Source organism: Neovison vison, chromosome X (genome assembly GCF_020171115.1).
Source record: "Neovison vison isolate M4711 chromosome X, ASM_NN_V1, whole genome shotgun sequence".
Lineage (NCBI taxonomy): Eukaryota > Metazoa > Chordata > Mammalia > Carnivora > Mustelidae > Neogale > Neogale vison.
This window is the reverse complement of record NC_058105.1, coordinates 121,468,748-121,489,322: the sequence shown is the minus strand read 5'-3', so window position 1 is coordinate 121,489,322 and position 20,575 is coordinate 121,468,748. Positions and strand designations below refer to the sequence as shown.

The 20,575-nt window shown below is 47.0% G+C and overlaps 1 protein-coding gene across 1 annotated transcript; it reads right to left on the bottom strand.

Moving 5' to 3' along the window:
• Positions 1–213: 213 nt before the first annotated feature.
• GEMIN8 (gem nuclear organelle associated protein 8) lies at positions 214–19,252 on the bottom strand. The gene is made up of 5 exons (XM_044234933.1): positions 19,143–19,252; positions 15,549–15,629; positions 11,275–11,319; positions 10,214–10,667; positions 214–765 (listed from the first exon to the last, which is right to left on the bottom strand). The coding sequence occupies exons 2-5, from the start codon at positions 15,588–15,590 to the stop codon at positions 509–511; spliced, it is 798 nt and encodes a 265-aa protein (XP_044090868.1). The 5' UTR covers positions 15,591–15,629; positions 19,143–19,252; the 3' UTR covers positions 214–508.
• Between the last annotated feature and the right edge of the window lie 1,323 nt (positions 19,253–20,575).

Below are 20,575 nucleotides of genomic sequence, written 5' to 3'. Positions count from 1 at the left end.
GGAAATACTCACTCTTTGCTCCTTTACAGAACACGCACGCTGACCTCTGCAGTGGAGAGAAGTGGGGTCTGTCTCACGGGGTCACTTTCAGCGGGGACTAAAGGAGTTTGAGTGGGAGAGGACATCTGACTCATTTAAGGCACGTGTGCTTAAGTTCAGGTGGGTTTAAGACAGGACAGAAGAAAATAGAAAAAGGCCAAAAAAACTAGGCGGTGTCTTTAAGTAAGGACTTTAATGAACTGGAGAGTATCAGTGATATACATGAAAGCACGATATACATGAAATTATCATTTTGGATCAACAGAAAATCTTTCACGTTGGCAACAGCACACATCTTGCTGACTTCAAGTGGCCAATGTGTTACATCCAGCCCTGAGACAGGCCCCCTGGGACTTTGGTGACATGCTGATTTCTCAGTATAAGAGAAATTTCCCTGAGAAGATGCACAGGAGAGATTCAGTGAATCCAAAAGGAAGGGGGTGATGGCTGGGTACGCGGCGCCCCGGGCTCAGAACTTGAGCGGGATGACCGGCCAGTACTTGGGCTGCTTCCTGTCACAGTGCTTGTCGAAGCTCAGCTGCACGGCGGCCTCCATGGCCTGGATCTTCGCGGCGCTGTCCCCATACAAGCGCTTCATCTCGGCCTGGCGCCGCTCGCCGGGCCTCTCGGACGGGGGGTGCACCGAGCGGTGGGTGCTGTAGTACAGGTCGTGGTCGGCGTTCACGTAGTCGTCCAGGCGCTGGGCATCCAGCTGCTGCTGCCGCCCTGAGAACGAACCGACACGGCGGTGAGCCCGGGCTGCGGCGGCCGGCTGCCTGGCCGGGTCGGGCCGGCGGCGCCCGCCCAGATACCCGCACACCACTGCCCGCATGCCTAGGAAATGCACCGCTGGCTCATCCGGGAGGCGCCCCTGCCAGAAACATGTTACCCAGCACCGTCGAACCTGCGCACTGAGCCCCGAATACGCTCTCCCTCTTCCGTGTGCGCGGCCTAGCCACCCACAAGCCGCGCCTCTGGAAGGGCTGGCGGAGCTCGCCTCGATGCACACACTGTGCCAGGCCAGCAGGGAAACGAAACGCTTCCTACCAAGTCCCGGGTTGCAAGAAGTAGTAGTTCAGCCCACAAATGAGGTGCTGGGAGAAAAAATCAGCCCCGCGTTCGAGGTACTGGTTTTAAGTGATCTGGAGCAGAGCAAGCGCTGGTACTAGGGGATCCCAGCGATGATCCCTGGTCCTTCTACACGGAGGCACGGCGCACGAGAGGAAACGGAGTCACAGAATACGACACTTACCCAAGCAGACAGGGCCGAGCCAGGCTAATTCTGCCAATGGAAGGAAGAGCTTCACAGCTCAGCTTAGGCTAAATTTCAAGTGACAGAGCCATGTGATTTTAGTCCTACTGATATAAATGGATTCTTGTAAAGCAAGAAATCCAGTGTATTCTCCCCTGTACACGTTTTCCTAAAACAAGTCCCAGGATCAGAACTTCTATTCTTATGTATACGGAAACAACATATCCCTGCATAAGGTAAAATTTAGCCAGCTGACAGGTTTGTGTAGGCCACTGTCGGGACCAGAGAGACGGACTAGAATGCACACGACGTACCCATCTGTAGCTGCTGCTGTTACAGAGGAAGGAGTGAAGATCATTACAGGGGATAAAACAAGGACATAAACCACGCTTTCCTTGTGAACCCTAAAGCGAGCAGCGAGGTATGCCTGTGGCGAGGCAGTCACGCTCCTAAGTCTGTCATTCGCACGTGTCCCCGTGGAGTTGGAGGGAAGGAGCTTTGGACCCCCGGGAACACGAAAAACGTGGGCGGCCACTTCTGAGTGAGCACATCCGCAGCTTCTTTCTAACTGCAGGAGGTCACCTACAGATAGGTAGGCCAAATGACTGCCAAGCAGGTAAGCGCAATGTAACTGCTCCCTTACCCACAAACGAGAGATGTGGCTGACTTGCTGTGAAATGCCGAACTGAACCAAAGCACTGGCGTAATGTGCAAACGAATGGGAGGTCAGTAACCACTTGTTTCTCGGTTTTGGTCTTCTTGCCAGTCTGAACCTTTAGGATGTAAGCTGTTCCGTTCCCATGGGTGTTTACATTGTATATCCCCACCCTCCAAAGACCACTCCTCTGAAAGCGGGACCTTTCCACATTAGCCAGGGACAGCTGTTCCCTCTGCCACCTATGGGAGCCCTTGGGCTGTTACCAGCCCTCGGACCCGTTTCCTCCTGGGCCAGGAGGAAACAATCCCGTGGTGGGGGGTGGGGAGAGGCCTGCGGGGGGCCCAGGGCCTGTGCATCTAGAGGACAGAGGTTCCCAGACCGCAGTCCTTTTACTTTCACATTTGTCCCAAGACTATAATCAGCCTCACCGACAGATCTAGTGACACAGCAGATGTTCAACTTCCTGTGTGAGTCTGAGGCTTCACATTTCCAAGTCTGAATAAACACCGGATCCACACTATCTTACCAAGTGTTGCTCTCTGCCGCCAGGATACGTGAATTTAACCTTCTTCCTTTCACATCTTTCTTTCTCTTCTCCTGCTCATTTTTTTTTTTTTTTAAAGATTTTATTTATTTATCAGAGAGAGTGAGCACAGGCAGACAGAATGGCAGGCAGAGGCAGAGGGAGAAGCAGGCTCCCTGCCGAGCAAGGAGCCTGATGTGGGACTCGATCCCAGGACGCTGGGATCATGACCTGAGCTGAAGGCAGCTGCTTAACCAACTGAGCCACCCAGGCGTCCCTCTTCTCCTGCTCATTTACCATGGTTCTGCTACTCTTCTGACCAAAACTATCTTACAGGTAGGAAATCAGTGTAACAATTCTACATCGAGATGCTTTCTTGCGGCTGACATCTGTCGATGAAGCACTGTTCAAAGGAGCCAAGTGCAGCCGCCAGTCCACATAGCCAGTGCAGCTTTCCAGGTTCACACCCGGCACGTGCTCACAGGGTACCGTCACTGGGTTTCAGCTTATGAAGCTCATTCCGTGTAAGAATAACAGAATAAAAGACACAACCCTCTGTTCTCAATTCTTTTCTTGTATCTCCTTCCTACTGGGTCTCCTTATGAAAGTTTAAGACTCAACCCTTGTTCTCTCCCGGCCTTGAAACAGGCTTAGGGCTTTCCTGGTTTCCAGCATGGTGGGTAGGTGCCCTAAAACACAGACCTAAAGGGCAGGGAGCCTGTCCCCTGCACTGACTGGCCAGTGCTAAAACCCGCCTGTGGAAGTCATGCATGGGAAAAGGGCACTGTCACCTTCACCAGCCCCCGCCGTCCCCAGGCCCAGGAGGACACAATGCCTGACACTAAGCAGGTGCTCAGGAAATGACTGTTGGGAGAAAATCTGGACAGAGGCCATACGTTATTTTTTGTAAATGGCTGTTTCTTCCAGATGCTGCTAAAGAAGAATGATGACAACGCAGGGAGAGAGAAACAGATGGTCAAATCTCAAAAGGTGCCAGGCAGAGCTCCCCTCCAGAGGGTTCCTCAGAAGCCTCCACGGCAGAGAGGCTGAGGGAGACGGGGGCACCAGTGAGATGGGGTCTGATCTTGTTCCTTTACTTCTGAGTCACCGTGCCTCTACTTACTTAAACAATTATAAAAAAAGTCCTATGGCTAGACTACAAATTTGAAAAGCGGTCAACTTAAAACCAAATGCGCTCAGACGGGCTGGACATGGGAAGCTGCCGCTAGCTTCTGGAAGTACTTCAGCTTATACCGACTTAGGGGACAAGCAAACTTCAGAACAGAATATACTCGTTCGAAGGCATCACGTATTCTGTTTTCTATTTATTGTTCCTTCCTCCCAATGAAGGAAAGGCTTCTCCATCACTAGCAGTTTTTCTCTCTGTCAAAACAAGGTGAGGACTCAACCAGATGGGAATCATCGGACTGAAGCAGAGGAGAAGCTCACACTTCAGACAGAACAGGTGCCGTGTCACGGAGCCGCTGAAAACAGCTGTGGGACTCAACGTTCCCCCAGTGCTTTTTCTCCTATAGGCTATTCTAATAAAAACTGGGATGTATTATTAGATTTCAGGTTGAACGCAGGGCTGGAGTGGGTTGAATAGTGTCCCCCCCACATTCAATTCACATCTACATGGAACCTCAGAATAGACCTTTTTTTTTTTTTTTTAAAGAAACAAGGTCTTTGTAGATGTCATTGAGGATCAAGATGGGATCATACTGGATGAGTGTGGACCCCAAACCCAATGAGCGTGTCCTTATGAGAGACAGAAAAGGACACACAGAGACACAGGGGGGAAAACCAGGTAACCAAGGAGGCAGGACTGGAACTATGTCCCCACAGACCAGTGAACACCAGGAGCCACCAGAGGCTGGGAAGAAGCAAAGTCCCAGAACCTTTGGAGGGAATGGGTCCTGCTGACACCTTGATTTCAGACTTCTGGCTTCCAGAACAGAATAAATTTCTGTTGTTTTGAGCCCATTTATGGTCATTTGATACTGCAGCCCTAGGAAACTAATATAAAGGTTAATATGCATATAGGGTTAAAACAAGAAAACAGAACATCCTATATTAAGGACAAACGCGACCGGGTCCTGTCTGGGTTCAGGATATATAACCTTGCTGTCTTCCCCCTCAATCTATCAATTTACATGTTGCTACTACCAATGTGGACTTACAATTAACAAAGGAAAACAAAATCACGAAGAGTGACTTAGATTTTCGAGGACCTGACCTAGCGGGAAAACATTCATTCAGTATTCCAGATAATCAGCCCAAAGGCAGAACATTCTGGAAGACAAAGCACTAAGACAAGTGAGTTTTAATGTTATTTTTCCTCATTTTTCTAGGATCAGCATGTCCTTCTGATTGTATTCTCTGCTATGTTGCCAGAATTAATGATTTTAGCACAACTGAGCACAAGCACAGACTTGATTTATGTCACAAGAGACTTGCTTCTGGCTTGTCACTCCTGACTTGTCAGCGACATACCCGGAACACAGGCGCTTGCCGGCAGACCTGGAGCCGTTTCTGCTGGGCCTTTGTCCTCACCTCCCGTCCCTCTCCCCCTGACAAATGAAGTCAGTGGATAATTACCGTTTTCAGAATAAGAGCGCACTTCCATCCTGCCCTTCCACTTTTCTTCAGCCTTTTATATGCATCTTCTCTCCGACTGGTTTTCCGTACCTTGAGCATCGGGACTGGATGGGACACGGGCGCGGTTGGAACTGGGTTCGGTCAGGAGGACGGCACAGTGGCTCACTCAATACCGCGCCGTTCACTATATCCTCCATGTTTTCCCCAGAGGGTGGACTGCGGGCGAACTGGCTGGGGTTCCAGCGGACTGACGGAAGGTTTGGTAATGAAAACGGGTCTAAACCTTCCAACTCTCCCAGCTAATGTCCAAAAGCACTGCTGGGGGCGCCTGGGTGGCTCAGTGGGTTAAAGCCTCTGCCTTCGGCTCAGGTCATGATCTCAGGGTCCCGGGATCGAGCCCCGCATCGGGCTCTCTGCTCGGCGGGGAGCCTGCTTCCTCCCTCTTCTCGCTCTGCCTGCCTCTCTGCCTACTTGTGATCTCTCTCTGCCAAATAAATAAATAAAATCTTTAAAAAATGAGAAAAATTAAAGACAAATAAAAAGCACTGCTGGGCCCTGTGGTAAGAACAGCATGTTGAGTGCTAAGGGGGGAGTGGACTTACCCACTTTCTTTCTCTCTTGATCCCAATGGACCCCATCCCTCAAGCCTAGAGCATACTCCATTTTCCACCACTACACCGTGAAATTTCTCTCATGGCTGAGTTCACAGACTCCACTCGTCATTGCAAAGGTACACACGGACCAGGCCACAGATGGCTCTTCCAGCTATCAGGTTTTATTTTATTTTTTTAAAGATTTTATTTATTTGATACAGAGAGAGCACAAGCGGGGGAGAATAGCAGAGGGAGAGGGAAAAGCAGGCTTCCCGCCAAGCAAGGAGCCCGATGCGGGGCTCGATCCCAGGACTCTGAGATCATGACCTGAGCCGAAGGCAGAGGCTTAACCCACTGAGCCACTCAGGTGCCCCTAGGTATCAATTTTAACTTGACTTTGTCTCCTCTTCCCAACTAGGTTTAAGCTCTTTGTGAATATGTCTCTGTTTTGACCCAAAGGTTATCCCCAAAACGCAGAGGATAATATCTGATTGGCTCAAGCCTGAGACAACGGTGGTGGGGTTTGTTCCAGAGGCTTTCTGCACTGGGAATGATAACTTTCACTCATCTCCCTTCTAAGTATTAGGACCATATCCTTGCAGTCTCTACTGATGGTTATTTATGACTAAAACATGGTACTTTTCTTAACAATAAACATTTTTCTTAAGAAATAATTGAAAACATAGCTGACCTTTAAAACTCCGCAACTGTCTACTTTCCCATAAGTAATGTTACCAGTGAAGTTTTGAATAACGGAAGTATCTCATTAGGAAATGACATAGAACATAATCAAAAGCACGTCTGTTCCCACCACACAGAAAGAGTTCTTTATTTTCTTACTTAGTTTTTTTTTAATCACTAAAATATGTTAGAGATTATCTGGAAGAGCAGTAATCATAAACAAGAACATGCTGTCCAGTATGAAGGATTTTATTCTAGGAAAACATTAAATAAGACTCCGATGATGATGAATTATGTAACATATAGACTCCTGTGGAAGTAATACCGAAAAATAGAATTAAATTTAGCTATGTTTTCCCCTGCTAGTGATACATTTCATAAAATTCTGTGTTCTCTAGATGATCTCTATTCGAAGCTGAATTTGCCTTTATTGAGTAAGTAGCTTCTAGTGGTTCAAAGAGCAAAACAAAGCAACTTTCAACTAAGTAGTCACACTACTCAGGTCCCTAATCACTCCTAAAATATATCCCAACTGTGTATGTAGCGAAACGTCCATGAACACTTCTAGTGAAGGTAATGGGTCGGACGGAAAGCACCTCGGACACTCACAGCGCTTACATCTGAGTTCCATCCCTCAGCATTGCTCGAGGGAACAGCACGGGGCAGTATTCACCGGGGCAGTATTCACCCTACGTGCCACGGAAAGTGCTGGTGAAAAAAACAATGCCCATTGTTTTTGGTGGTACAGGGTCAGGCCCCGGGAGCTTCTAAGTCTTTACTAGTCAGATAAGACTCTGACCCCACAGCATGTTCTCGCCCTTGCCAGACCATCTCCTCTTCTCCCAAAGACCTGGTAATAGTTCCAGGGCAGACCGCAGGACACAAAGGCATCGCGGAGACCCTAAGACAAGCAGTTTTCAATTATGCTACAACTACACATTCACAAAGCACGAAGAAACAGAAGCTCGAAGTGTTTGGTGCTGTTATTAGTAATATGGAGGTGGGTTCGTTTTTCCGTGCATTTTCCTATATTGTTACATCAGGCAAGACTGTCCTTGAAATGGACTAAAAGTTGTGTTAATGACTACTTTGATGAAACTATGTTAATGACTAAATAGCATCGACACCGAAACTTTAATTCTTTTCCTTTTTCACGACTCAAAGTCGATTTAAGGATTTAGAAAGTGCAGAGCAGAAATGACTTTGTTTTGAAGCCACAGAGCACCTTTACTAAAAATATGCAGACTCCCAGTCAAGCGCTAACTGACACAGCATCGGAGTAAAATCCGTATTTGGTTCATGACACACACTGAAGGACGAGTCATCAGCAGCTACCCCTAACTGCGCTTTCCTGGGCACGGACTTCGTGCCAAGCATGGTTCGGTCACTTATCGTTATTAGCTCACTGAATCTTCGTAATTACCTCTACTGATTAGGATCCCCTTTCACAGGTCAGGTGACTGAGGCACAGTCTGACCAGGATAGGTGACCCACAGGCTAAGAGCCTCCGGCTGATGAGTGGCGGGGGTGGGGGGGACTCTAACGTGAGCGCTGCCGCCACAGCTCGCTCAGTATCATGCTGTTAATAGTAACGTTCCCATGGCAGAACGAGGTTGAAGATGAAGGCTGTATGGGTTTTCACAAACTTCCCTTTTTTATCGGTCTGCTGTCTACATCACGGTAAAACAAGTACGTAACAGTTTCTCCAAAGGGATGGGAAGACCTGTGCGGTTCAATTCATGTCCCCCTCGCAGACTGCGTGTTGGGACAAAGAAAATTCTCACAGGGGGACCGCATTAGTTTCCTAGGGCTGCTGTAACAAAGCACCACAAACTGGGTGGCTTAGCACAACAGAAATTTCTCATCTCACGGGTGTGGAGGCCAGAAGTCTGAGGTCGAGGCATGGGCAGCAAGGGCCGTGCCCCTTCGGATGGCGCTAGGGAAGATCTGGTCCAGGCCTCTCTGTTAGCTTCCAGCGGCAGAAGTCCAGTCTCTAGTCGTACCGGATCAGGGCCCACCCTAAGGATCTCATGTTAACTTGCTTACCTCCATAGGGACTCTATGTCCACATGAGGTCACATCCTGCGGCTGGAGTGGGGGAGGTTAGGATTCCAACAGATCTTTTTTTTAGGGAACAAAATTCAACCCACTGCAGTGATGACAACAGTGCAATCTGGAGCCTTGGGGTCAACTCAGCGGATATGGGAATAATATAAAACCAGATACGAAGTTCATCAAAGCCTAACTCACTTTGTAAAATGTCCCGCAAAAGCACAGCAAGCTTAGCACTTTATGGGATACTTGAAAACCCTGATTTAAGCCTCATAATTAATACCAAAATCATTCACTCATTCAAAAACAGTATTAAGTGTCAGGCACAACTTAGCAGGTAATTTTTATGATTTTTTAAAAAAAATTTACCTAGAATTCTACCTGACCAAGGCAAGAGGAAGAATGGTTCTTAGCCGTATCTGTAACTGAACTGCTGACGTCAGGAAGGCACACTTCGTTACTCTATTTTCATTATCATCACATCTATTTTTTATTGAATAGCTATGTGTCAAGTTTATCTTAAATGAGCAGATAATTCCAAATGGCCTTTAGGAGGCCTGGGGTTTGCTTCCGTCCCTAATTAGAACTGCTATCATGTACGTATCAATCTGTGGAGGGAAACACGTTATTCTACCGTCTGGTAAGGACAAAAGAAAGAAACCCCACATCCATCGTATTTTTCCCAAAGCTATGAAAAACCGGCATTCCAGCCGAACGTGGCCATGCTGGAACCCCTCCTCTCCTTCGTCACTGTATACTTTTCAGACACTAACAGGCACGATACCTTATACAAAGCCCACCTCTCAGTTCCTGGCGCCCTGCGGGGATCGATCAGCCCATCATCAGGAAAACACAGATCAATCAAAGATGGAGCCCCACCTTGGCCATCCCCAGACTTCCATGTTTCTGTTTATCTTGTTTCTTTCTATTTATTAAAAACATTCTAAGTAAGTATCATATAATTAGAACTCAATGAAAACAATATTGAGACTAGATACTGGTTATAAGGAGAGAAGCATTTGTGTGTCTGTCGGAGACACTTCAAATGTAAACAGTCTGGTGAATTTTCATAGTTCTAGTTCTTTGTAGGAACTTGGTGAGAAATTATTTAAAAAAAAAAAATAAAAAAAGGGAAATTCCTGCTTTGCCATGGAAGAGGGAAAGGCATTATCATGTTTCTATAACCTTAACAGCAGACTGCTTCGATGCGGGGTCGGACCAGAAAGGTTTGAGTCCCAGACATTTTGTGGCTGTTCAGGTTCACACTGACCTCTGCTCTGATGCCGCTTAAAAACCAAGGCCTGGTAGCTCGCTAGCAAGGGAAGTCTCAGAGCCGTGTAGGCGTGAGGTGACAGCAGTATTTTAAAAAAACGTAGCAGTCTCAGGGACAAAACCTAATCCCTAAGTTTGTGCTAGAGGAAGCAGCACAGGAACTGGGCGTCAGTCAGACCTCGATTTGAACCCCAACAGCGCGTTACCAGCTGCGTACCATGGAGTAAGTCAACGGACCTTCTGAAAGGTGACCTGCCTCCTTTGTGAAGTGGGTGGCACGGCCCCGCGGGGCTGGGGGTAGAGCGGGGAACACAGGCACCCCGCCGCGCGCACCCCCATCCGCGGTCTGCTACTCAGGAGCCGGCACAGGCACCACCGGGACAAGCCTTGTCCTAGAGCTAAGAGAAAGTCCGGTCTGAAAGGACCTCTGCGGGCTGACAGAGCTGAGGTGGGGCTGGGTGTGGTTCGTTAGGAAGTTCCGAAGGACCTGGAGGGAAGAAGGCAGGGCGAGAGGAAAGGAGGCGCGCAGCGGGGCGCACACTTACGTCGCTCTTCCCGGTGCCTCTCGGTCTGGGCGAAGTACTGGCGCAGCTCCTCTGTGATCTCCATGTTGCTCAGGTCGCACTCCACACCCCCGTCCGACTCGGACTCCGCCGTCTCTTCCTCCTCCTCCTCCTCCTCGGCAGGCCAAGCTCGGCGTTCTCTGGGGCGGGCTGCTGGATGCTGCCCGGACCTTCTAGAAGGTGAAGGAACGCAGTGCGAGTCCGTGGAGGCCGGGTGATGGTCACGAGAGGGCTGAGGCTTGGCCTTGTTCGTGGGAGGGCTCTGGGGAAGAGCCGCGGGAAGGAAGGCCCACGGGCAACTGCAGTAAGATTCCACCGCCTTCCTGTAGGCGCTGTGGTGGCTCCGCATCCAGGCCATGGCCTGGTGATAATGGCGCCAGTACCTTGCGTAGACCGGATGAAAAGACCAAGGCTCGGCGGCTTTCCAGGACGCCACCTACAGAACAAAGGGACGTGGAAGCCAGATGCGGCACGGTCCTTCCTCAAGAGAACCCTCAAGTCCTGAATTGGCTAAACAACACGGTTTCTACGGCGTGTCTAGTAAATACCGACTCTACGTCAGCTCGCTCCCACTGGGCCAAAGAGGACGCAGGACAGGTCCGTGCCCACAACGGACACGACGTGCGTGTGCATGAGGTACGCACAGGACTCTGTTTAACGTTATGGCCACAATAAAATAGAGACAGAGGCTAATGATTATCATTTTTAGGTAAGATGCACGGAGAGATATGGACATCAACCACCTTGGGGCCTCTCTACCCACTGGAACCTAGTGCCTAGTTCCAAGAACCACATGGACTAATGTTCTCTGGTCCCTCCCTCACTACCCCACTAAACATGTGCTGGTCTGGGCCACTCTCCGTAGCTGGACCACAGCTAGACGTCTAGCAACCTACCCACTGGTGCTTTTACATTTCCCTTCTGGATATATTTGTTTCTTTGGCCCTCTCCGTCACGGGAGGAGAATACCAAGACCCTAATAGCTAAAATTTACCCTTTGCTCATGAGTTTAAACAAACAAACAAACAAACAAACAAACTTACCTTTGCTGTCATCTCTGGTTGTGGAAGTCCAAATGGGCGCTGAAACTAGGCAAGAACAAGCACAGTGTAAACATCTGGTCAGTGCACGTGGGGGACACTTGTGGCTACTTCAGGGTTTACAGAGCAGCCCCTCAGAGGCTGGCTCTTCTGAACACCATGCCTGGGCTTCACACAACATACGCTACAGGGCCCTGGCACCTGGGAGGGGTCCCCTTAGGTATGATTAAGTGGCTCAAAGGACACTGCATTTTTCAAATATTTGTTTACCTATTGAAAGTAAAGGCTGGAAAGAACCATACAGTTAGTGGCTAGTACCTGTATTAAAAATATTAATACAGAACAGGAACTAATAATATATGACTCTCCCTGCCTAGGCACTCTGCATCATTGCAGGAGAAACTGTTCCCCGGAGACTCTCCACCGATCGCCTGCACAGAACGCCTTTGCTCAGCAGCCCTGCTCGGCCAGGGTTTACTCCTTTCGCCCCTGCCTACCTGCTTGTGATGTACTGACGTGGCAGAAGATACCTAATGGTAAAGTTTAATCTGCAGCGCTATCTTCTGTGAGCTACTTAAAACAATTTTTTCTCCTTTCTGCTCAGGAGTTCAGAGCTACTAAAATGCCACGGTATGTCAGGATATACTTAAAAAAAGAAAGTTAAACAAAATATCCTGGGGCATCTGGCTGGCTCGTTCTGTAGCGTATACAACTCCTGATCTCAGGGTCATGCATTCAAACTCTACACTGAGTGCAGGGATAACTTAAAAAAGTTAAAATTAAAAAAAGCAGTATCCGGCGCCTGGGTGGCTCAGTGGGTTAAAGCCTCTGCCTTCGGCTCAGGTCATGATCCCAGGGTCCTGGGATCGAGCCCCACATCGGGCTCTCTGCTCAGCAGGGAGCCTGCTTCCTCCCCTCTCTCTCTCTCTGCCTGCCCCTCAGCCTACTTGTGATCTCTGTCAAATAAATAAATAAAATCTTTTTTTAAAAAAAAGCAGTATCCTAAAATGCACGAGAACTGAAGCATCCGTGAGATGAAGCCACGAACACAATGTGGTGCTGAGCCAACAGCTACTTGGATTTTGAAGCTCTGGGAAATCAGATTCGGAAGGAGGCCCGTTTTTTCCTCCTCCACTTCATGAGAGGGCAGAATTTAAAAACCTCTAAGCCTTAAGAAATAAACTTGACTTATTTTGTAATCTCTATCAGATGTTCTGCTATGGTTAATGTGGAAAACTGAGCTGTTAAATTGATCACATCTTTTAAGATTTAGCCTGAAAAGAACCATTTACTTTCTTTTGAAATACCATAGGCTTTCCAACAGGCTATTTCTAAGAGGGCTGACCTGATCTTCTGTAAATATATCTTAAACACAGCCCACACTTCTTATTCCCTGTTCTAAATTCAACAATACACACATGCAGTGAGTGTGAACTGGAAAAAGCTAATCCACGCAGTGAAAATATAAGTGTAAATTAAGTTCACAATACTTATAAAACTACAATTTAAAGGTTTACAATGTGAGCAATTATCTGAAAACCTGGCTAACTGCTTATGTGCTTTACAAGCTACTGAAGAAAAACAAAAGTCAATACAATTAAGGGGTTAACCACCCAGAGAAGTAACACTACACAAACGAAATTACGGTAGACATCAGTACATACTTGAGCGCTAAACTGTAGGGTGCGGCCTACAAGTGGCTAATTCATTCCAGACCGGTTTCATATCTTTATCACTGAAATCTGAGCATTTTTCTAAGAGCCTGTAGCACATAATGCCATTAAAGTGAACTTTAATGTGTGTCTTAATCAAATTTGTTTTAGAGATTAACAAGTAGCACACGAATTGAATTTGAAAAGTCTACAGGGCATCTGTGTGTCTTCTGGAAATTAAGAGTTCTGAATCCAGACTTCAATGTCTCGTAAAATGTACTTAGAACCAGATCAATGTAAATATTAATTATCCCGAACTGGGAAGGTCTGGCTTCAGCCTCAAAGATGCCATAAACTTTATCGTCACCGAACACTACTGCAGACCTTGGGAAATCCTGCTTTTATTTATAATTGGAAAAATCCAGCCTGGCTTTAAAAGTCTTTGTACCAGAATTCTGAAAACGTACAAGATGGCTTAGGAGAGGTTGCACTTTGCAGAGCTGGAAGTGTAGGCACACGCCATCAAGTAGGTGACTGTTTAAGAGGCTCTGGTGTAATTCATCACGTTCACCAGGCTGCTCGGATGTCATTGGCTGTGATTAAGAGGGGGCACGGAAAGCTAATTTGAGGAGAGGCTACTTATTTATGCCTTTGATTTGACAAATAACTTGCTAGAAGGGGCACCATGTTACACGGTCTCAGAGATCACACACGGCTGCGAGAAGGAAGCCAGGACAGTGGGCTGAAGAAAGCCGGTTCCAGGGATTGGAGCACAAGCAGCTCGGATTCAGCCTGGTGTGCCCGCGACCTATGAAGCAGACCAACTAGTCAGCTAAGGCATGGACGTTTTCAAGACGCAGGCTGTTACAGAAAGCTGAGTTTGTCTTAATGATGGAATACAGGCATCTCTGACATCGATTTTATTCTGAGAGTGCTTCCTGTTTTGGCTGCTGGGACACTTCTGAGCAAATCCGCCACCAGCCTCCGGCAAGTTAAGAGCCGGGAGCTATGTGTTGCATATGTTCATTTATCCCTGCCTCTATTAATCCCCCTCCCCAAATTCCAAAACCTATCATAGAGTTTTACATTGTAAGTATTTTAAGATTCCTAAAATCCTACAGATATTTAGTTGAAAGTAGTTCCTGAGAATGAATGACAAATTAAGCAAATTCTCAGAAAGGAAATGAAAGATCTAGAAAAATATGTCTAAAGGAGTAGCGGTTTGCATGCAGCTTTATAATTACTGGTTTGCTTTTTCCAGCATTACTCCTGGTATTTTATACCAGGAAAATTTTTGTGTAAAAGGCCAAATAGTAAGTATTTGGGGCTTGTAGGCCACATATAGTCTCTGTCACACACTCAGAGTCATATTCTTTTTTTCTTTTTTAGATTTTTATCTATTTATTTGATAGACAGAGATCACAAGTAGGCAGAGAGGCAGGCAGAGAGAGAGGGGCTATGCAGGCTCTCCGCTGAGCAGAGAGCCCGACGCGGGGCCCGATCCCAGGACCCCGAGACCATGACCTGAGCCGAAGGCAGAGGCTTAAACCACTGAGCCACCCAGGCGCCCCTCTTTTTTTTTTTTAAAATTTAAAAACAACCCGGGATGCCTGGGTGGCCCACTTGGTTAAATGTCTGCCTTCGGCTGATGTCATGATCTCGGGGACCTGGGCTCGAGCCCCGCATCAGGCTCCCTGCTCAGTGGGGAGTCTGCTTCTCCCTCACTCTCTGCCCGTCAGTCCACCAGTTCGTGCTCTTTCTCTCTCAAATAGATAAAATCTTTACAAAGAAATAAATTTAAAAATAAATAAATTCAAAAACAACCCTTTGGCAATGGAAACACCATTCTTAGCTCCCAGGTAGGAACGAAAATAAGCCGCGGGCCGTCCTCTGCCAGGCCCAGCTTCACGTGTATACATCATTCGGCCGCACAGACCGCGCGGTCAGTACGCAGGCGACTCTCATCGCTGCTCAATCCCCACTTGGCCATCCGTGGAGGAACTTTGTGATTCTCTCTCGTCTCATAAATGATTATGCTTGGAGTAAGCCTAGTGGAAGCTAGACAACGGTGATGATGACCACCAGGAATCCTGGTGACCAGTTCCTAGTATCTGGGACAAAAGAACCGTCTTAATAACTAAATAAGGAAGCTGGACCATTTCTTCAACATCTACAGAGATATTTAAAGACTTAATTAAAAAAAACCCACCAAACTCCTGAAATCAACTGGGCTTATAATGCACATGTAGTGCCATGATTTCTGATGGAGGCCCTACTAGTTGCCATGGACAGCAACCCCACAAGGACAGGAAGCAGGAGAGAGCTCCCGGACTCTCTTCCATATCCCTTCCTGCTAGATGCATCAGTTAGCTCCTAAGGAAAGGCGATCACCTCCTCTAAGAATGGGTCCTGTTAACTTTTTCAAACCGGCTACTCTTTCTACATGGAGAACTTAAGGACCTTAAAAAAAAAAAAAAAAGCCTGGGCTTCTGAAAAGCCAACATGAAACTAATTCTAGACATTAAAGCAACACTTTCAGCCACCAGTTCAAAGAGAAGCAAGCTTATGGTCACAGCAGATTTAGATGCCTTTCAAAGGTCTTTGATTTTATCTTTCATTCGCCACCTCTTTGGGAGTGTCTCCTACTCCTGCGGCACACGTCTTCATGGACTGAACAGCAGCTTTCCTCCTAATGGGATGGTGGAGCTGAAAGAAAAGAGAATGGCAATGTCAGGGCAGGCCGGGATCCACAGTACCACCAAACCGGCAGCCCTCCCCAGGGAGCACAAAGGCATAATAGTCACTACCCAGCTGAGCCCGGGCGAGCACAGAGACCAAATTCATTGTCCTCAACCACCAGAGGAGGAAGGAAAAAAACAGCGCTGAGGTCATTCATGAAACACTGCCGAGGCTCGGGGCCCACTGGCAAGACAGTGCCCCGGGTCTTAAACCATGTATTTTCCCATATAGCCTTTTTAAAAAAGCACGAGCATTCTTCAATGAATCTGCTTATCCTAGAGATGTATTTTTAAATGCATAAATATACATGAGGAGTAACAGACAAGAACTTTGTTGTTTTTAATGGAAAAAATCCAACTATTTCCATCAAGTTATTAAAAAAATTCCACAAGTAATGTGGCTTTGTTGAAAGGTAGTGACAGTGTACATATTCTTTTTACTGTGTATTTCCATTCCTACAAATATAGGATCTAGGATGTGTCATTGCAACCAATAAATAAAATAAAAACAGAAATTCCCCTCAAATAATGATGTGTACTCTGCAACTGGATTTTCCTCTCTATCCTCCTTTTGCAGTAGAATTCTGAAAATTAAATACATAAAAACTCACCTGCTTTTGTTTTTTGCATAGGAACACACTGAAAGTCAGTCATTAAGTTATGCTGGCTAAAGTCCCTAAGGTCAAACCTTTCCAGGAAGGCTCCCAGTGATTTGGTTCTCTGAACCAAACATGTAATTTAGAGGATCTAATGTAGCCTTCGGTGTATGTTTCAGGGTAGAAGGGGGTCTGCTGGAAATTGCTCAAAATAAATGAAGGTACAATGAGAAATGGAAATTACATGAACTGAGTCATTTGTGGTTCTAAGGCATTTCTGTATTTGTAGTAATAATCCTATCAGAGAAGACGTCTTCTAAGAATGCATACACCAGTAGTAACTTCCTGAACTAAAATAATAAAAAGGTTTTCTGACAGCATTGCTTCCTGCCACCCCCAGTGGCCTGATGCCCTCAGGGACTCCCTCCTGTGGCTTAGAATAGTCCCTGCCCCCTGCCGGGTAATGTGGACAACAAAGATGGCTCAAGACTGAATGTCTTCCCCCCCCTCAGGAGTCCAGGCTCTGTCTTATGGCCAGACACGAGCCTCCCACAAGGGCACATAATATCCAGTTCAGAGAGCCTGCACCTCTCTGTCTATAACAACCACTGTTAAAACTGATGGGCGAGGGAGCCAAAAAAATTTTATTTCCTTTTCATTCCTTCAACCCCAAACCCCAATTTACTCTCTTGTGGATGTTGCAGTTAGAAGTAATGTCACAAAGGAAGGCCCAGCATGGGGAAGGAGAAAGACTGAAAGGATGTGGTTAAGTGTTCTTTAAAGGAAAAAAAAAATACAAATAACCTTCCCCCCCCCCAGAACGTTGCTGTTTAATTTGTCAGCAGCGTGATGGATTTGTGAGCAGATCTATTTGCAAGTTCACCAAATCCCCAGGTGCCTAATGTCAAGATCTTAAGTGAAATGTGAGGCCACTCAAAGACAAAGTGACCCTCTGATCATGAACACAATGGGCAATGGAAGAGGTGAAAACTGGGATAAGCAAGGGCATACTAGCAATACAACTCAAAAGAGGAAACAGGTAAGTTCACTTCACTCCAAGTGTATCCCTCACAAAGCAAAAGCTGGTGTGACTGTAAAGGACCAAGGGTTGAACAGGCAGGTGGTGCAAGTTCAGAGCCTATCAGCAAAAGCCATGATGAGTTTAAAGTGGTTAAGCCCACCAGCAGATTTCAGAGGTTTTATTTCAAGTTTACTTCTACAAACACATACATGGTAATTCCATTTGATCGCTGTGTTTCCTGAATTGATACAGCACTATGTCCCACTCATTTAATCAATTACTTGTAGGCGTTGATTCTGTAATCTATTTCTTTTAAATTTCCTATTTTCCTTCCAGCATAAAAACCACGGCTGTATTTTCTTGCCTTTGGATGCTGCTGAGATTGCTGTTTCCTGATAACAGTCTCTCTTCCTTCCACCCTCCCTAAGTAAACTAAGTAGCTAGTCACTCAAGTAACCAGTAAAGCCACAAATCTTTTCAGGAAGCAGACGTTTAAATACATTAGTATGTCTTTAAAACTATTTTCAATTCATCTGATCTTTGATCAACCACAGTTATGCCTTTTCACGTGTCCAACTGTTCTATGGGTGGATTTCCCATTGGAGAGAAGAGGTGCAAGAATTCTGCACCGAATTTGTAATCTCTCCAGCCTCCACTTTGGCCTTAATGTTCAATATTCTCCCATCCTTCTCTTCTCACCCCATCTTTAAATGCTGGATCCTAAAACCCCAAATATTCCTTTACCATCTGTAAAAACAGTTTCAGAATGAAAATTTCTCCCTGGACCTTTAGTTTATATACTTTCCCAGCAATGAACACAGAAGAGATCTGTGCACCTTCTGTGAACCTGTCTTCAGTTAACACCAACCCAAGTCACTACCCAACGATCTTTAAAAATATAGGGCAGCTCTTGGCATTGTCATCCCAAAGGGGTCAGTTACAAACTGTATTTATAAGCTGTATTTGTAAATGTTATCTCCACCCCACAATTCATGGAAACTCTGAGAGTAAACAACCCCAGAAGTGTTATTAATCTTTAGTCTAGAGTTTCTAGTAATGTCCTGACTTCTGGCACAAAATAGCCCGATACAGAACCTACCTAGCCTATGAAACAGCTTTAAAAATCACTCCTGATAAAGATAAAATTGTTCAGAACCATCTGATCTGTACTAAGGAACTCTCAGGATTTCACTGCTAAAAGGTACTTCGCTGGTCTCTAGTTCAAGTCCACTTAATTACTGAGGAAGAGAAGTGGGCAAAGACCTTTTCCACCTCCACGGGTAAGGCGCATAAAAGACCACAGTGGCCATACGTTCCCTAGGTAACTTCCACCAAATTCTGACCTCCCACAGAGGTCGAAGTGTGTGTGTAGGGGGAAAACCCTAAGTTTTGAGTAGATGGGCCGATATTCCAGACATCCCTCCAAGGATGAGGCTGCCCTGGGCGACGTTCTGTGCAGATACCGGGCTGTACGGCCAGAGCCCGAATTCACTTTACAGGCTTAGCTTAACACAGTGTTACTCAGCACCTCAGAATCACGTGGGGGGGGGGGAGTTTCATCAAAATACCGATGCCTGGGTCCCACTTCTACAGATTCGAATTTAACTGGTCTGCGATGGGCCCCCGAGCCACAAAAGCCATCCGCCGATTGCGAAGCACGGCGGCTGAGAGTCTGTGGAACCAGTCCCCTGTCACAATTAACCAGCAATAATTCAGGAATCTCACGGGCCCCGCGAGATGAGGCTAATTACGACAACGTGACAGGCAAGTCCTCGGCTCTCCCGGCATCTGAGGAAGCCAGGCTTCGGTGCCTCCATGCTCCTCCCTCACTCCCCAAAGGAAACCCAGCCGTCCCCGGAGTCACCTCGTGGGCTCGTAGCTCGCGGATCTCGGGCGGTGGGCGAGCAGGGACCTACTTCCTGTGAGGAGACAGAAGGGGCGCGAGAGGGAGGGGCTGTTGCCCGGGAGACCAAAAAATGCACTTCCGGCGCGGATCACGTGACGCGAGCGCCGGAAGTCCGCGCACGGCGCTGCTGACGCCACGTCCGCTCCGCGTTCTGCGCCACGTGGGAGACAGACGTGACATGAGGCTCCGCCTTCTGGGGCGGAGCGGAGGGCAGGGCTGGAGGAAGGTGGTGGGCCAAGGGAGGGGGCGCGGCTCCGGTGTCGCGGCGCGGCTCTGGCCCCTGTATCTCCGCGGACGCGTGTGGCGCGCCGAGAAGACGACGGTTTTGTCCCTGGGCAAGTTCCTTGACTGTCGACTTTTCGCCCTGTCTCAGCTCCCTTATCTTCCCCCTCTTGTCTTTAGTTAGCCTTCCTTTTTTTTTCTTAAAACTAGCAAGTCTTTTTTTTTTTTTTTTTTAAAGATTTTGTTTATTTATTTATTTGACAGACAGAGATCACAAGTAGGCAGAGAGGCAGGCAGAGAGAGACGTGGAGGCAGGCTCCCTGCTGAGTGGAGAGCCCGATGCGGGGCTTGATCCCGGGACCCTGAGATCATGACCCTAGCTGAAGGCAGCGGCTTAACCCACTGAGCCACCCAGGCGCCCCAAAACTAGCAAGTCTTGAGGTCCTAGCCCAGGAGGACACGCCGGCTTTGGAAGTAGCGTTTACTTTATTAACCTCGGGAGCCTCGGATTCTCGCCCAAAAGATGGGAATAGTCCCTAGGGCACAGTGCCTAGTGCGATAGAGCAGACCGAAGTTAGTACCTGTTAACTTACCTGTATCACAGGCATCACAGGTTAGCATCACAGAGGATTTGTTAATAACCAAGAGAAATCCACCGAAGTCTAAGGGCCATATCTCCTCTGGGGTAATTGGGCAAACTGTGGCAAGAGCCCTTAAAAGGGCATACTTTTGTCTGGGAAGTTTCACTTCTGGGAACTTATTCCAAGGAAAAACATGTTAGACCGGATGTGCACTGCAGAATTATTTTTAAAAGTGAAAACGAAAACACTTAAGTGCCTAATAAGAGCAAATGGCTAAGTCAGTCAGGCTCTACGCACGGCGCGAATATTACCATGTATTCCTATATTTCAGAAGAATCAAACAGTATACAAGATTAACAAATATCTACTGACTGCCTGCGATGCGACAAAGGATGTAAAATACCTCGTTTTACTAGTGATAATACGTTAGAGAAGGACTGTTTAGGCTAAATAAAATGAGGTTAAAATTACTTTCACCTTTCTTTTTTTACTTTCTTAATGTGATTGCTAGAACATTTGAAATGACGTATGTCCCATGAATCATTGTGTGTTTCTATCGGGACACTGGTATACTATTTACCAGATATA

Excerpts from the sequence above, each read along its gene's own strand:
- GEMIN8 (XM_044234933.1), bottom strand. The coding sequence starts at position 15,590 with ATGAAGACGTGTGCCGCAGGAGTAGGAGACACTCCCAAAGAG. Across the intron at positions 10,668-11,274 it reads AACCAGAGATGACAGCAAAG|GTGGCGTCCTGGAAAGCCGC; the intron begins GTAAGTTTGTTT and ends TTTGTTCTGTAG. Across the intron at positions 766-10,213 it reads GAGGCACCGGGAAGAGCGAC|GGCGGCAGCAGCAGCTGGAT; the intron begins GTAAGTGTGCGC and ends GTTCGTTCTCAG.